The sequence below is a fragment of the Primulina tabacum genome, chromosome 5, assembly GCF_025594145.1.
Source record: "Primulina tabacum isolate GXHZ01 chromosome 5, ASM2559414v2, whole genome shotgun sequence".
NCBI classification, from domain to species: domain Eukaryota; kingdom Viridiplantae; phylum Streptophyta; class Magnoliopsida; order Lamiales; family Gesneriaceae; genus Primulina; species Primulina tabacum.
In genome coordinates, this window is record NC_134554.1 from 9265880 (window position 1) to 9283491 (window position 17612).

A 17612-nucleotide genomic window follows, 5' to 3' on the forward strand; every position below is an offset into this window, starting at 1 on the left:
GCTTGCGTCAAGATTCCACCTTCCTTGTTTCTGCGTCAGTTCCCCAAATAAAAACTTTATCTTAATTATTTTAATTTAAGCTGGATGGTATGCTTATAAATTACAGCTATATATATGTAGGTGTATCAAGGAATGGGAAAATTCGTGCACTCAAAGGCATTATTCACATGTTTCCGTGTATTCCTAGAAGAAAATTAGATCACGGCGAAGATTCCCACTATAAACAAGGCTGTCGATAAAATCATTAGGGTTTAGAATTATGGAACCCTTCGTCCTATACTTGGTAAATTTATTATTGACTTCTTTTCCCATTATTTATACTTTTGTCTGTATTGGATATCTATCGATTTATTTGATTTCAGTTTCTGGGACCCTTTACAGGTTTGATCTTTTGAAGGTATATTTGAAGGGAAAAAAGTGGTGATGTCGATTCTTCAGAGTAATGGAATCGATGGACTGGTGGCTTCTAAGGATTCTTTTGCGAAAATTCGTGAAAAAATAATCATCGATACAGATCCCGGGATTGGTAAGAATATGCATGCCTTTTGTACTGGTGGGCTCATTTGTTTACTGGGTAAATTTGCTTTACTTGAGGTTAATTGGACTGTTGCTGACTTTTTTATTTGGATAATGTTGTGGGATTTTAAGATTGATTCTTTTGATATGAGATCTTGATTTATTTAAACCAATGTAATTGGTAAAAGTAATGTTTAAGCGAAAGGGTTACTAAGAGAAGGAAGATTATTTGTTTATATTGTGCATCAAATCTGCCACTTTTTTTAAACTTTATTTCTATTTTCTTTACTGGTTTCAGCTTTTTTGGGTTTACTTTTTGAGACTTTGAATGAAATTAGTAAAAAGTTTGATATTTTAAATGTTATTTATCAGATTAATTGTGTGCGGTGGGGAAGGAGCATTGTTCTTTTTTTTGTTGTTGATGCTCTTGTGTCTTTGTTGTGTTTCAGAGATAGGTAAGAAAGCTGGGACTAGAAATATGTTAGAAAAATAAAAAAAAATTCAAAATGTTTTGCAGCGGTATTAGTGCCAAAATTTATGAAGCCGGCAACGAATGTATGTTGATCGAAGTGAGAGGCGTAACCTTTTATTTGTCTATGCAGTTTGTTTAAAACTGAATCATATGGATTGATGGATGCCAATTTCTTGCTTATTCATATTATCTTTCGATTTATTTACGACTCCATGTTATTTCTAGAAATATTTCTTGCAGATAATAGCTGCCAGGGGTGTCAATCTGAAAATGGTTAAAAAGATTGTTTATTTTGTAATTATTGGATACTGTAACCCAGCACGACAAAATAAACCAGGAGAACTTGAATTTAATACTAATTTCCTAACAATTTGGACTTCTGAATTATCGCATGGCATTCGGCATCTCCCTTGCTGAAAAGACTTGTCGCTGTTGATGTTTGTTGAAAATATTATCACAACGTAGCATCTCTGGATATGATATTATTCACGCCCATGATAATGTTCATACCTTAAAATGTTGAAATATGAGATAAGAAAATGGAAATGAGATTATTCACGCCCATGATAATGTTCATACTGGGATGCTTTTGCTTATATTCAGACGATAGCATGGCAATATTGATGGCATTCCAGACACCTGACTTAGAGATATTAGGATTAACAACAATATTCGGCAATGTTAATACAGCCGACGCGACACGCAATGCGTTGCTTCTGGTATGTGTTCCTCTTTAGTTTTTTCGACTGCCTTTCTTGTCAAATACCCGTTCCACGTTCTTGTTTTTAAGACATATTCATGATCAATACCATGTTGATATGTAAAAGGATAGTGCGAGATTGCTGGCAGTCCTGATGTTCTGGTAGCAGAGGGTAATCCCGAACCATTGAAGGTAAAAACAGTCTGTTTCCATGGGTAACCATCACTGTATTGCAACGATTGAGTTATAAACTATTCAGTAGATTCTTTTTGTGTATGCATGTGTTTTGGAAATCCTGCCAGTTTCGGGGTACTTGAGTATGCATTCTATATTTGAGCGGTGTTAAAGTTTGGCAAAATGTACTGGTTAATGTGAAGATAACTATATGTACATATTTCATAGTATTGTGATGGCTTGCCTCGGTATTTGTTGTTACCTGATTTTAGTTTTATTCTCATTATCTTGTACTGTCGGTAGCCTGACTATAATGTATACTTACATAGAGAGGAAAACCGCGTATTGCCGACTTTGTTCACGGTTCAGATGGATTAGGGAACATCTCTATTCCTCTTCCCAAGTCCCAGAAATCTGAGAAATCAGCATCCGAATTTCTGGTCGAAGAAGTTTCCAAATATCCGAGTGAAGTTTCTATACTCGCATTGGGACCTCTGACAAATCTTGCTCTAGTAAGTCATTGGTTTGTTGTTAAATTTTGTTCTCGCTGTTCTCTTAAATATTTGTGATTTTTCTATGTTCCTTGATTTAGGCCGTAAAGAGAGACTCGACATTTGCAAGCAAGGTGAAGAGAGTGGTGATACTTGGTGGAGCTTTCTTTGCATTGGGAAATGTCAATCCTGCTGCTGAAGCAAATGTATGAAATACATAGCTCTACATTTTTTCTTCGTCCCTATGACTCTTCGTTTGTTGGTTGTGATTTAATTGATAAAAGATTCACGATTTTCTGTAGTTGACGACTTGGCGTAGAATTTGTGTTTATACTAGGCCACTTACATTGAATTTGTTCGAGTTGCAGATCTATGGGGACCCAGAAGCAGCAGATATCGTGTTCACTTCTGGTGCAAATATTGATGTGGTTGGCATCAATATAACGACCCAAGTAAAATTCACAGGTCCAAACCAAATAAGTTCTAGTTTCCATCGTTCAAGTAGTTTCATTTCATAACATTTTTCAATTCAACAATTCATCTTTTCCAGACGTGGACCTCGATGAACTAAGGCAGTCAAAAGGCAGACATGCACAGTTGATCTGTGATATGTGCAAATTTTATCGAGACTGGCATGTCAAATCTGATGGTTTCTATGGTAATATTCTCTCTTACACGAATCATTTAGATAAATCACGACTGTCATCTTAGATGATTTTGGTGCAGCGACAAGTGCTCAAATGCATTTTCTTGTTCAGTGTTTTAGCATGTATAACCTGATCGTTCTTGCATTCTACTTAATCCAGGAATCTTCCTACACGATCCTGTGAGTTTCGTGGCATTAGTGAGGCCCGATCTTTTCACCTTCAAGAAGGGAGTCGTGAGGGTTGAGACTCAAGGCCTTTGCGTGGGGCACACACTGATGGACCAAGGATTAAAAAAGTACGTTTTCAACATTTTTCGAAGCATATGCTAGTATAATTTTACACCGTTGTCACTTCAACTATCTGTGTTCAAACGATATGATACAGATGGAATTCGAGCAACCCTTGGTCAGAACTCTCCCCAGTTTCAGTTGCATGGGAAGTTCAAGTGGAGAAAGTGATTGATTATATCTTCGAAACGTTAACGAAGCCATGATTCCGCCTTACTTTCCGTATTTTCTACTGATTTACTGTCCCAAAAAATATGCTTGTTGAGGGAATCACAACCTCTATTATTCTTTCTGGGTTTATCACTTAATATCCAATGGTGAAATTTATGTTTCAGTCTCATAATTTGTATAAAATTGAGTTTCGGCGAAAATCAATTGCTCTACCATTTGATTGAGTGGTATGATTATCATGTTGTCTGTTTAGATTCCAAAATCCCGAATTTCATTTAATTTATAATAATAATAATAATAATAATAATAATAATAATATTATTATTATTATTATTATATATAAATTCAAAACAATTGGTATTTTGTAAAACTTTAAATAATTTAACGTACTTTGTAAAAAATTCAATTTACTGTGAATTTTTTAACCAATAGAAACTTAATTTGTTGTAATTTATTTTTAATATATTTATTTCTCTTTTATTCTTTCAGAAGATATTTATTAATTTAGGTGCAGACGATTGTGCAGTCCCTTTTGACGTTAAAGTAATTTATTTTGAGGATTTTTATATATTATGTTAAATTTGTGATGTCACTGTCATTACATCGTTAATTGCTTTCACACATGCTCACCCCCCAGGCTGCTAGATTGCACTGAACTGTGAAATATAAATGCATATTTCAAACTAAAACTTAAATAAAAAATTATGTAATAAAGTAATTTTATGTAGTTATGCTATGAAAGTTAATTTATAGTCGAATATGTTTTAGGAAAGGTAAAATACCTAAAAATGGTTATGTAAAATTTAGTAATTTAATTAATTAAAATTAGGTCTTTGTGGTTTTTTTAGCCCATTTTTTCCACTAAATTGGTGATATGACACAAACTATTGCTTATACAATATTGGTATAACGTTGGATATTATTACATATCTTGCATTATTTCAGCGTGTCGCTCAAAAAAGACTAGAAGTACCAAAAACCAAGTTGAAATCTAATGTGCTGTTAATAACTGAGGATTGAAAGTGGCACGTACAGCTCCATCAATTTCCCATCTCTTTTCTATTTTTTTTTTCACTATGAACTTGCATCTTTCAGACAGTGAAGTTCACTAAATCTTCTAGTTGCAAAAAAAAACTCTCTCCCAATTCAAGACTCATGTTAATGCCCAAGGAAAAATAATAAAAAAATATTCATTTTTTTTTTACTTATTTCCTTTTCTTTTGGTATTTGGTTTCCCTTTGGAGTCTTGCAACATTGCCTTGAAAATAAATTTAACTATCTACCATTTCTTTCTTAATTATCGAGATTTCTTGGAGTGTCCGTTCCTTTCGCATTTTCATGGTCTTTCCTAGGTGACATCTAATTGTTTAACCTCATTTTTAAAATTAAGTGTTTTTCACCTTTTGGTCAAATTTAGAAACAACATGAAATTAATGAAATAAGCGTATAATGCGAAAAAAAATTCCATATAAACACAAATATGACAATAAATCTCTAAATTATCTATAGGATTCATGCTTATTGGAAGTCATGTTGGTTTGGAGGGATCTTTTGTTGTGTTGGAAAAATCTGGTCATAACAAAAGCAAAAAATGATGTTGGCAATGGTTTTATGGAGTTTATGGCAAAACCGAATTGAAGCGGTGTTAAATGCAAAGAGTAGACCAGCAATGGAGCTCCGATCACAGTGGAAAGAATCTCATCACGCGTGTTTGAACCATCACTCTACACAGGCAACAACACCCAACTCGCTGGAGTAATCTTCTGGAAGATTTTTCTTAAATGCAATTTTGATGCAGCAGTTTTCACCAACCCTTGTAAATCAGGCTATTGATTCATAATCAGAAATGATGGTGGAGCAGTTGTAGCAGCAACTCAGGGCAGCCTAAATCGATAGCCGGAACTTTAAAGATTAGAGAATCTCTCAGCTGGATAAAAGAATTGCTACTCTCAAACATCATCATTGAGTTTGATTCTCTTTTGATAATTATATTGAACCTATAAATTCTTCAACACCAAAATCATCTATATATTGTGGGATTAATTATTGAAGATGGCAAGATTCTTGCTTTGAAAATCCAATATTCCTCTTTTGTTTTTGTCAAAATGTCAGTTAATCAGTCATTCCCTTCGTCTTCTTTAATTTTTGATACCGACTTAGCATAAATATATTTTCTTATGTTTTCCTAAAAAAAACAAAAGGAACCATTGCTAAATTTTATTCAAAAAAATATATAAAAAATATTTTTATTTACTTTTCCTTTGTTCATAGGCATATGGACCAAACTAAACTTCATTAAAAAATGTCATTTACCCACACTATGCTTTTAAAAAAGAAGAATCTTTCAAACTCTCCACCTTCCACTTCACTTCTTCTTCTCGAACACTACTTTAATGGCGCCATCCAATCTCTTACTAATCTCCTTCTGTTGCTGCTGCGTTCTTCTCATTTCGCTTGCCCAATGTTCACCTCACCACCACCGCCGCCTCCGCCGCCATGTGGAGGATCAGAGTCATGATCACGCCTTTGAACCATCAAAATTCTTTGTGTTTGGTGACTCTTACGCTGACACGGGTAACGTCAGAAAAACTCAGGCGAACTCGTGGAAGAACCCCTACGGCTCAACTTTTCCGGGAAAGCCCGCTGGCCGATTCTCCGACGGCCGTGTTCTCACAGATTACTTTGGTATTTAGTTGTTTAGTTCATTTTTTTAAATTTTAATATTAAAACATGGAACTTCTTTATGGGCACTTTCCACTTGTCATCAACATACGTGGAGACATTTATCTTTTTTTTTTTTTTGCTGCTTTATCTTTTCTTGGGGTTTGCTTTTTTTAATAAAGCGTTGCTATGTCTTTCAAAAAGCTAAAGTTGTTACAAAATCAAGCTACTGGATATTAGCTGTATATCCGACATAATATCAGCATTTTGATCAAAATCAGACCAATTTTAAAATCGAAAGTCTTTCTGATAGTAAAATGTTTCCTCAGGAAAAAAGGTTTGAAAAACACTTAATATATATATGAATTTTTTAATAATTGTTTAAGTACAATAATCGTGTTTATTGTATGAAACGATCAAACCTGATTGTCCTGTCCAGTTTAAAATAGTTGGTTTAAATTTATTCGTGTAAATTTGTGCTTATCGGGTCAAATTTTAAAGTTAAAATGAGACTTAATTTGTCAAGCATTATTTAAATGATTAAAACTTATAGTAAAACAATTAAATGTTCGACGCTATATTTTATTATGTTCCTAAAAATGTTTTCATTTCCCAAAAATATAAATAAACATAACCATATTAATATAAAATTCTTTCTCATTAAAGCGACTTTCTGTTTCCTTACACAGTTATTATTTTATATTTATTTCTTTATCACATCTGAAAATAATTTTATTAATTTGTGGTTATGTTAGAATAAACATTTATTTTATCACTGTTTTTTGTTTTTATTTTATTTCATCGTATATTATTGTGTTTTTAATTTGTATTACATAATTTATTTTACTTCTGTTTTAAGTTTTAAATAGTTGATTTTGTTTTTTTCAACTGAGATATACTTTTGTAAATTGACGAAGATAATTTTCAGTGTGTTGCTTATCCGTATTTTTATTACAAGATTAGGAAAAAAATATTTTTTTGGGTTTATTAACTTATCCAATTTCGTGTGTTCGTCTACCAACTCGTCAAATTTTGATATTGATACAATAACTTATAATTTTTCGACCATTTGAACTAACTAACATGACGATTTACCATCAACAATTTATCATATCATATCGACATTTTTTCTTTGATTTTTAAAAATAAAAATTTATTGAAAAAAATAAAAGATTGTCTGTGCCACAAAACAACGTTAGTCCTTGAGTTTGTATTCTTGTGGAGTGAATTCATAATTTGGTGGAATTAAATGTTGGAAACTAACAAATTAATAATTCGATGACAGCCAAGTTCTTGGGACTAAAAACTCCAGTGGCCTACAGATGGATGAAGTTTGTAGGAAAAAGCAAGTTGAGAAATGGGATGAACTTTGCGTACGGAGGAAGTGGAGTGTTCAATACTTACGGCGATGCTCTACCAAACATGACCACTCAGATCGACTTTCTGGACAAACTCATCAATGCCTCAGTTTACACCAACTGGGATTTGAACTACTCTTCAGTTGCTCTCATCTCTCTTGCTGGAAACGATTATGCTGCCTATTTAGCCAAAGGTGGATCAATTCAGGTAACACTTTTTAGGTTTTAATCAATGTCTGGGAGTCAGAGAGACGGAGCCAGATATTTTTTAATATTTTTTTAAAGTTTTAATCAGCTATTAAAAATTAAACTAAAAAATAATAAATGATGTAAATAGGGTGGTTGATATTTAGTCACAGATTGATAGTAATAATAAATGCATTATAAAATTTCTGAAAGATAATATTGTTTTTATTTTAATTTCTAAAGACTTTGAATTTAGACTTATGTTTTAATTTCAGCATGAGTGACACATAAATATTAGAAAGATTTAAAATATATTTATTTAATATATATTACATTGAATAAATAAATTATTATAGTTCAAACAAAATAATTTGATCTTGAATTCGATTTAAAAATAGTTTGAACCTCCAAAAATAATTGATCCATATTCGAGTCGACCGGAATATGTTCAGTTTTTTTTTTCGAGCCAAAAGTTAACGGACCAAAAGTTATTTTCCCAAATATTTAATTAAATAAAATTTAAATTAAGATAATATCATAAAAGAAAAAAATGATTGCTCGAGCTCAAATAATACTTGAACTGTACACAAATGCAAGTTGACCATGGAACTCGACTCGGGTTCGATTTCTTCTGAATTGCTTCGGTCAGTACCTAAACTAATTTCCCTGGAAACTGCACTGCATTTTTTTTCTTAGCCATTACATGCAAAAATGTTTGATCACTGAAGCTCTTACATAACTCATAGGACTTGCCCACGTTCATATCTCTAGTGATCGATCAACTAATGGTAAACATTAAACGAATTCGGGGACTCGGGGTGTCTAAAATCGCAGTCACATCTTTGGAGCCATTGGGGTGCCTTCCTCGGATCACTCGAGTGTCCTCATACCAACAATGTAATATGTCTCAAAATTTGGCTGTGAGTTATCACAACCTGTTGCTGCAACAAGCCGTGACAAAATTGAACAACAAAACTGAAGAATCCCCGGTTTTTGTAGTCGATCTCTATAGCTCATTCACAAGTGTTCTTGAGCAGAAAGGAGATGTTCAGGGTATGTTGTTTCTGACCAGCAATTCATTTTCATTCCTCATTTCTATGTTAAAATAATAAAGAAAATACGTATTTCGAGTCTCAACCCTCCCTTATTACCTATATCGAGAAATTCACATTTTCATCGTTAAGTTGCATGTTTGATAAATATCAGAAAATGATTTTTGGTCTTCATAATTAACCACTTTAGTTCCTATTTTTTCGGGGAAAAAATGGTTTTGTTATCTTAATTTGTTCACGATATGTCAACAAGTCTATTGTTTTTTGAATCTCATAAGCTTTGGGAGTTGGCGTAAATTTATCATTGAAAACTAACGGAAAAAAGGGCATGCGCGACGATGTTCTTTCCTGATTGTTCTATGTTACATTTTTTCTCTTATGATATGGTCAAATATTAACCATTAGATAATCGATATATATGTTAACTTTCATAAAAATACGAGGATAATGATATTGGAATATGGGAGAAACAATTCGAGTGTAGTATAGACTAATCCGTTTTTTTCCGAACTTGGGATTTTATATATTTGCATCTCGGACGAAGGATGTTCAACACTCATTAAGTCAATAATTTTGTTTGGCATAATACACGCAAAATGTCAAATTGTTATGCCCGAAATATTCTATTATTCTACTACAAATGTACAGGTCATCCCAAATATATGGTCAACTTGGTGTGCGAGTTTTTCTTTTGCCTTTTAATTTTTTTGACATAGCACGACATGTCAGACAATATTTCTGATGATCTTCGGAGAAGACATAATTTGTTTGTTGATTGAGTTTAATTTTTTCACAGGGAATTTGAAATTTGAGATGCCATTGAAGCCCTGTTGCATAGGCATAAGCAATGGTCATTCTTGCGGTAATGTGGACAAGAAAGGCGTGAAAATGTATACAGTTTGCAGTGATCCAAACTCTGCATTCTTTTGGGATTCATCGCATCCAACACAGGCCGGATGGCTAGCAGTGTACAATGCTTTGAAGCCCAGTCTTGAAGAATTTTTAAAACATTCCTAATGTATTTTATCTTACTTGTTTTTGGTATTAATTATTGGGTACTCTTTTTTACTTTATTTTAGTGTTTCTTGTTGAGTTCAAAATTGTTTTTTTTTTTTTGTACGATCCCAATAAGTTGTAACTTTTTTAAAAAAAAAAAAGAAAAAATTTTGTGCTTGTGTGGATGGTAGTTAAACATTCTAAAGTATATTTGAAGTTCGTTTGTTATCTAATTTTTTTAAAAAAAATTATGCAATAACATGATATCTTGTAAAAATTTAGTAAGCTATGAAAATATTTGGAGGAAAAAAAATCAAGGAGAAGATAAACAAATCAAATAAGTAGAAAAGAGGAGAAAAAATCTCAAGGGAAAATTGATTCAATGATAATATGGGATATTAAAATAAATACACTAAAAAAGATGTAAAATCTTAGGCTACGTTTGGTACGAGGATTAGCTGGGTATATAGTTTTTTAACCCACCTAATCCCATGTTTGATAGGATTTTTATTTAACCAAGTCAATCCCTCATATAAATGATTAAGTTATATTAATTGTGATAAAATAATCACTTCTCACCCCCTAGAATTATTTATCCAACTCTTAATCCATCATATTTTTCCAATTTTATCCTTCTCCAATATCCAAACTCACCACCACTTTCCGCCACCGACTGTCCATCGACCGCCGCCGACCAACACTGCCGTCGGCCGACAACAGCCAACTTCCGACCGCCGCCAACTGACAGCCGAATGCCGACAGACCGTCGTCGCCGCAGACTGACCACCTCGGGCCGGCCGGCCGTCGGCGGACCAAATCTGCCGTCGCCGACTTCTGGCCGACCGACCGCCGGCCACTACACTGCCGCCGTCGCCGAAGTGGATGAACAATTTTGTCAATTCATCAAAAGATTCTTAATTATCTTATTTTTAACCATCATACTAAATATAATATTATTTTATCATTATATATTATATTTTTACTTTAATAATTCTTTTTATCATTTCTCTTTTAATAAATCATAGCATGGCATGACTAATATAAAGTTTTGAAAGATGGAATTAATGTGAAAGCAACCTAAACCATCTTAAATTTGTATGCGTAATTCCAAATGGCTGATTAATCAAATCTAATAATTTTCACTATTTTATTTCTCTATCAATCAATTATTCAACCAAACAAAAAACATCAAACTACATCTCAATCCCAAAGTGACACGATTAGATTACCCTGGATAGCTTTAAAAAAATAAAATAAATAAAAGAAAGCAAAACGTGATAAAAAAAAAATGTTTGTTTAAATTAATAATCAATCAATTTATATTCTGATAAGATGTTGATATATTTAAATATTGTTGTCATATTGGATGAAATGGTTGTAATTATCCTCGTGGAATAGCATGAAAATAAATACGGAAAAATCCAATTTTGATCTTCTAAAATAATTTATCTCTTTGAGTTTTTAATTATCTATGTTGTCAAATTTTAGTTTTAGTATATTTCTTTAAACTTAATTTTGGTCCTCTTTTTAATATCATGCTGTCTTGACAACGACGTGACGTTTTCGTGTGGAGTGTCATGTTAACATTGTCATGATTAAAACTATGCAAAAACATGAAGGACAAAAATTATAATGATAAAAGCTTATGTGAAACGGTCTCAAAAGAGACCTACTCAATTATAATTTTCTCAAATAAATATCATTACAGTTTTTTTTTTTAAAGAAACATGATTACAATTTTTTTATGTCTTCTTCTAGCAAATAGAGTATTCACTAGAATGCATAATTTATTAGTGAATTCCCGACAATCTTTATCGTCAACACTGCTAGTTTTATTTATAAATCGGCGTGGTTGACACGTACGAGTTAGATTTTTAATATAAGATTTCATCATCAATGACAAAGATATGAATTAAAATTAAATGTGCCTTTAAAATTATGCATCATATATTTAAACACATGTTCAAACTATTATCATCCAAACTTTATTATAACTAGAATTCTTGGCACTCAATGTTTATATATCTAATAAAATTTATTGTTCTAAGTAATTTTAATATAAAAAAATTAAAGTTAAAAAAATCCCTTCATCTAAAAAGTATAGAAATATACTTCTTGAGAGACTCGAACACATGACATTTGTTTTAATATCAATTGTAGGATCAAATGTTTTTCTCTTTTACTAAAATTTGATCATAGAATTGGTACCAGAGTCAAATTTACATGCTCAAATCTCATGAATTATAAGAAATGTGATTATTGAAGGAAAATTGTTGGGGTACAATAGTTGTTCCTGCTAGGAGAACAGTCAATATGTGACACTTAGATTTTTGTAGAGTTTAAAATGTTGGAGTTACAATGTTTCACAAACTATAATATTTGGTGGACGGCAGGCGCTCAATCCTTCATACATATAAGATACAATTGTAAGGACTCAACCATGGAAACCCCTAAGTTATAGTGGGAAATGAAGAAAAGCTAAAAATGTGATTGTAACTCATAATTTTTCATCAAGTAGCATACAGTTAATCGATTGTTCAAGAAGAAATTAACAATACATAGTGGATATTGAAACTAAGATCCTAGCAATTACGATATGTGAATAATTGTTAGAGGGAAATTGGTGATTAATGAAACAATAATTATTAATTACATCTACACAGAACCAGCATAATTATGCTTGAAATAGCTTTTAAAGTTGAAAATATAATAGAAATAATAATTTATCACAAATAGGTTACCCAAAACACTAGAAACGAGAGCTGGCCAAACCTTTGCCACAAAAATGTTCAATAAATAAATACCAGCATATTTTCCCTTATGAAAAGTGTGAGCCTAACTAGGCATCGAGTCTAATATTAAATCATGAGTTTTGGCTTCAAGCAGTTTTCGGATATAAGAATACAAAGAGTTAGCAAAAGGTTATGTTTTTAGAAGTGTGAATAAATTAGACTTGGGGTGGACATGAACTTAATTTAATAAATTATATATTATACAAGATAATTTCGGATTAGACAAAATATTGGTCGGTGTAAGAGAACATTGACCAGGATAAGACTTTTCATTCAGATAATCTTTAAAAAAAAATTAAAGAGCAGGTATCTTGTGAGACGGTCTCACGAATCTTTATCTGTGAGATGAGTCAACCATACCGATATTCACAACAAAAAGTAATACTCTTAGCATAAAAAATAATATTTTTTCATAGATAACTCAAATAAGATACATGTCTCACAAAATACGACTCGTAAAACCGTCTCAAATAAGTTTTTGTCAAAATAAAAATGAGGTAGGCAAGAGCCCAATATAACCAATAACAAAAGTTCAATAGTATTTGAAAATAAAAGTGAATGATGAAATTTTTTAAATTGGAATGTTTGAAAAATAAGTTATTTAATATTTAACTTTAATGAAATATCAATAATATTCTTAATGGGATAAGAAACATCTCTCTCTTCAAATTTATTAAGGGTAAAAGTGTACAAAATATTTTTATTATTCACTAAAATATCATAATTATTTTTGAAATATCGAAATCATGAGAACTAGTTTTGAAATTTTAGTTAAATTAAGAAGAAGTTAACTCAAAATTTGAGATTAATAAATACACAAAACTTTTTAAAAAAATATTAATGAATAATATTTTGTAGGGTTTGCAAACATTATCATAATCGAAATGGCTAAGATAAGTTAATTATGTTAAGATTGGAACTTTGACCTAACTCAAACCCAAAAGCTAGCTCAATGGGGGGATGATTGTCCAAGACCATATATACAACTCTCAGGTATTTTATCCAATCGATGTGCGATAACTAAAACACTCACTCAAGCCCAAGAATGAACATCTGGATCGTGAATTTTACAAATGACCCAATTATGGGCAGAACTGGTGACCCAATTATGGATAATCCAACACATAACGGTGGAACCTGAGCTCTAATACCATGTTAAGATTGGAACTTGGACCTAACTCAACCCCAAAAGCTAGCTCAAGGGAGGAGGATTGTCCAAAACCATATATACAACTCCCAGATATTTTAATCAACTGATGTGGGATAACTAACAAATTATGATTCTCGCTTCAAGTTAGAACTTTCCACGTAAACTATCGATTTAAAAATTTTAGTTCATGTTTATCGGACTTGGTCCGACTTTTTCGGTAAGTTTGATATGGTCTTCAGTTTTCCTGACAAGTGGAATGATACATCTATGTTTGAGGTTTCAGCCACTCATTTACAAATTTCAAATATATTTTAAAGTCATTACCTTTTTTAAAAAAAATAAAAAATAAATATAAAAATTGATTTTTTTTTCTATTTAAATGTAAATAATTTTATGCTAATGCACCACGTGTTCAATATGCTGTAACTTTTCCCAAACATTTTTGTGCTGGCAGAAACATTAATTATTTGCCAATACATGTTTTTTTTCCATCACCAACAGTCGCATGTTTAGCCGAACAATAAAGCATCCAACCTTTTTTTGTAACGCTTTCAAAAATGTGCCAAACTCGAAAAATACAAAAGAAATGTGCTTCAATCTTCATATGATATGATGAATGGCAGGGATCTCAGAGGTTGGATAAGACAACCGTAGGCATTTCAGGTGTTTTTTCGAGTATCCTTGAAGAAGTCGGGGATAAAATATTCTCAAGGAAAGTGCTCGAAACAAAATTGCAACTAACATCCTTGTGCCGTATGAGTTGCAAGAATTAATTAATTTTGGGACCAAATACATTTAAAACTAATAAGTAAAAAAAACTATTCTCGTGCAGTGAGAAAAAAAATACCAAATCAATTGAAAAACCTATAAATTTCAAGGTATTTCGTATTGTAAAAAAGCGCTAATAAGCACATATTCACACTAAAAAAACACAGATTAAGCTTAAAGTGTTTTCTATCCAAGAAAAAGTAGTCAATCTAACGTTGACCACACTAAACGCGAAAAAAATAATATGATAAAAAATGAGCTTTTTAGATAAAGTTTTGAATTAAATTATATTTTTTTGAAGTATATTTTTAAATTTTGAATATTAAATATTTGATAATGATTGTAAAAAAATTTCTAAGATTTATACATTTATTTTTATATTTTGTATGTATATATGTTTTTTGATCAATTGATTGACTTGATATAAATAAAATTATGGTAAAAACTAAAAATATTTTTCACTTTTAATTCCATACTAAACTCACTTAAACTTATAAAACTTGAAACTTAATTTTCACGATCATCACGCGAATAAGAGAAATTATGTTCTGTTAAAAGTTTTTTGAACCGGCGATGTGATAACACTTTTATATGTATTATGTATTGTTTTTGCTTCAGTGAAGAGACTGTGTCGAAGCTGACTAGCTTTTCTTATACGGCTCGCAGTTATTATCATGAAGTGCAGTTTTTACCTCTCACTTTTTTTTACTGCTACTATTTTTATGTTGTATTTCTTATTTCAATTGAGATGAGTTGTTATATATATCTCATTGTTGTTTTAGTTTTTGGCAAAAACTTGTGTGAGACGATTTCATGGGTCGTATTTTGTGAGACATATATCTTATTTGAGTCATCCATGAAAAAATATTATTTTTTATGCTAAGAGTATTATTTTTTATTGTGAATATCGGTAGGGTTGACACGTCTCACAGATAAAGATTCGTGAGACCGTCTCATAAGAAACCTACTCTTAGTTTTTTGGATTTATGGAATAAAGACCGATGGTATTTTCAAAATCGAGAAAATGAATTTTTTGGTCTACTAACCGAAAATAAGATAGGTGGTAAATATTTTACTTGAAAGATATATTTTAAAATTTTCAACATTATACTAATACCAACCTTTTCTATGCTATACATGAAAACATATATAGGAATATTGGATCTCAATATATATAAGAGTAGGTATCTTCTGAGACGGTCTCACGAATCTTTATCTGTGAGACGGATCAACCCTACCGATATTCACAATAAAAAGTAATACTCTTAGCATAAAAAGTAATAATTTTTCATGGATGACCCAAATAAGGGATCTGTCTCACAAAATACGACCCGTGAAACCGTCTCACACAAGTTTTTGCTTATATATAATATGAAATTCACATTCCAGTAGTAGGACATGATGTAAAAATATTATACAATTATGTAAAAAAATTCAACGTGTCAGTTGAATGTCACATTATTTTGATATAAAGTATCCGTATATATTTTAACAATGATCTAAAGTATCCCATTAAAGTTGAATAAGCTGAATTATCCAGATTGGACTAAAATAAAATAAAAAAACGTGTACCCCATGCACTGAACGACACCACTGAAAGGACTAAAATTCATACAGGACCACATGCATTATTATAATAATGATGATTAAACTCGGACTCTCCCAACCCCGATATGTGTGATGTGTCTCACCCATATCCACATACATATAAGTTATTTTAACACGTTTTAAATTAATAGTTGGTACATATACCAATGAAAAGATTTTCGAACACGTGGAATTCAATAAAAATTATTGGATTAGGCGGAGAACATGGGCTCAGTTTGCCCAAAAAGAAATATTTTCGGATTTGATTGTATCTTTCTTTTAAAATAAGATATATACCTAATTCTTTTATAAGTACTAGAACATATAGTTTATCCTTTCAAAAAAAAAAATGGTTAACATATTTGAATTTAGTCTTGGAAAATATATTTTTTTTGTCCACTACTTTGTCAATTTTGAGTTTTGTTAATTAAGTTTTTAAATTTTGATTTTGATATATTAACTATTGATTTCTGTATATTTTGGTCAAATTGGTGACATGACATCAGACAAATCAGCAATTTTCGATTATACGTCAGTATTTTTCGATGTCACGCCAGTATTTTTTTGTGCATATTCAGCGGACTGAAATGCCTATTATGTATTAAAAAAAATAAAATATCTTACTTTAGTTGGTTTATACTCAAACATGATTTAAAAATAATCTTTACGAGACAAAAATATTACATGATATACCTAGCAAAAAATGCCTCCATCGCAATTGTACAACAAAAAATTCTTTTTAGGTCAGTGGAAATGATTTTCAAAATAATTTTCCAAAACTAAAACCAATATTGGCCATGTGTTATTATACTTTTCTAGATCCAGCCAAGCCTTAATTATTCGTGCTTAATGTTATTAATTTCTTCGACTATCACTCTCTTTTCACCACAAGTTTAAATTTTATGTTCAAAATGATATTCAATAAATAACGCTTTTCATATATAGCTAAATTGCATGTGTTGTTAAAACATAGGCTATTTATTATTACAATCTGTTTCTCACATTCCATTTAAGGGAATATAAATAATATGGTTCTCTAAATTGGTCTAATTTGGTTTTGGTCTTCCAAGTAATCGAAGTTTAGTTTGCTCCTATGTTTTAAGCTTTTGTCATATTATGTTAGATTGACGTCTTAACAATATCTAATGTTATATAAGCAATATCTTACATTACATTAAAGAGTGTCGGACCATCTCAGAATTCCGACAAATTTGGATCAGAAGCCAAAGAACCAACTTGCAAGATAAAGGCCAACTTTTGACTACTTACAATACCAAATCCTAAAACAGTATAACTTAGATGGTGAATTAGGTTATTTTTCCTTCTACGTACTTAATAAAAATTTATTCTGAAAGTGTAATTTACGAAATCTAAAATGGAATGCAACTAATATCACTTAAAAAAACATATTTAATTTATTTTGATAATGTGCATTTAATCAAAGCTATATTTAGGTTTTTTTTTTACGCTAGCTCACTTCGGTTAGCAACCATACGCAGCAGAAGATAAAAAAATTAAGGTAAATGTGCAGTAATAATTGACTTAAATTTCTTCCATCAAATTTTCTATAAATACTTTGTAGACTTCATCTCCTCTCCCATTCT

General features: G+C 31.3%; 2 protein-coding genes across 4 annotated transcripts; both read left to right on the forward strand.

The window, feature by feature from the left end:
• On the forward strand, positions 1-3694 carry LOC142546276 (uridine nucleosidase 1). 3 transcript variants are annotated; one of them, XM_075653908.1, is made up of 10 exons: positions 1-283; positions 363-526; positions 1592-1707; positions 1821-1880; positions 2192-2374; positions 2455-2559; positions 2722-2818; positions 2904-3011; positions 3160-3295; positions 3385-3694. In XM_075653908.1, the coding sequence occupies exons 2-10, from the start codon at positions 424-426 to the stop codon at positions 3491-3493; spliced, it is 1017 nt and encodes a 338-aa protein (XP_075510023.1). In that variant the 5' UTR covers positions 1-283; positions 363-423; the 3' UTR covers positions 3494-3694. The 3 variants fall into 3 exon arrangements, with proteins under 3 accessions (XP_075510023.1, XP_075510022.1, XP_075510024.1); XM_075653907.1 differs by having other exon boundaries at positions 382-526; XM_075653909.1 differs by lacking the exons at positions 1-283; positions 363-526 and adding an exon at positions 548-1085.
• A 2041-nt stretch (positions 3695-5735) lies between these two features.
• Positions 5736-9938, forward strand: LOC142546278 (GDSL esterase/lipase At5g03610-like). Its single transcript, XM_075653911.1, has 4 exons — positions 5736-6143; positions 7405-7685; positions 8410-8716; positions 9512-9938. The coding sequence occupies exons 1-4, from the start codon at positions 5852-5854 to the stop codon at positions 9730-9732; spliced, it is 1101 nt and encodes a 366-aa protein (XP_075510026.1). The 5' UTR covers positions 5736-5851; the 3' UTR covers positions 9733-9938.
• Positions 9939-17612: the final 7674 nt, after the last annotated feature.

Coding starts and splice junctions, on each gene's coding strand:
- LOC142546276 (XM_075653908.1), top strand. CDS start 424: ATGTCGATTCTTCAGAGTAATGGAATCGATGGACTGGTGGCTTCTAAG. Junction 2,560..2,721: donor ATCCTGCTGCTGAAGCAAAT/GTATGAAATACA, acceptor TTCGAGTTGCAG/ATCTATGGGGACCCAGAAGC. Junction 3,012..3,159: donor CAAATCTGATGGTTTCTATG/GTAATATTCTCT, acceptor TACTTAATCCAG/GAATCTTCCTACACGATCCT.
- LOC142546278 (XM_075653911.1), top strand. CDS start 5,852: ATGGCGCCATCCAATCTCTTACTAATCTCCTTCTGTTGCTGCTGCGTT. Junction 6,144..7,404: donor TGTTCTCACAGATTACTTTG/GTATTTAGTTGT, acceptor ATTCGATGACAG/CCAAGTTCTTGGGACTAAAA. Junction 7,686..8,409: donor CCAAAGGTGGATCAATTCAG/GTAACACTTTTT, acceptor CATAACTCATAG/GACTTGCCCACGTTCATATC.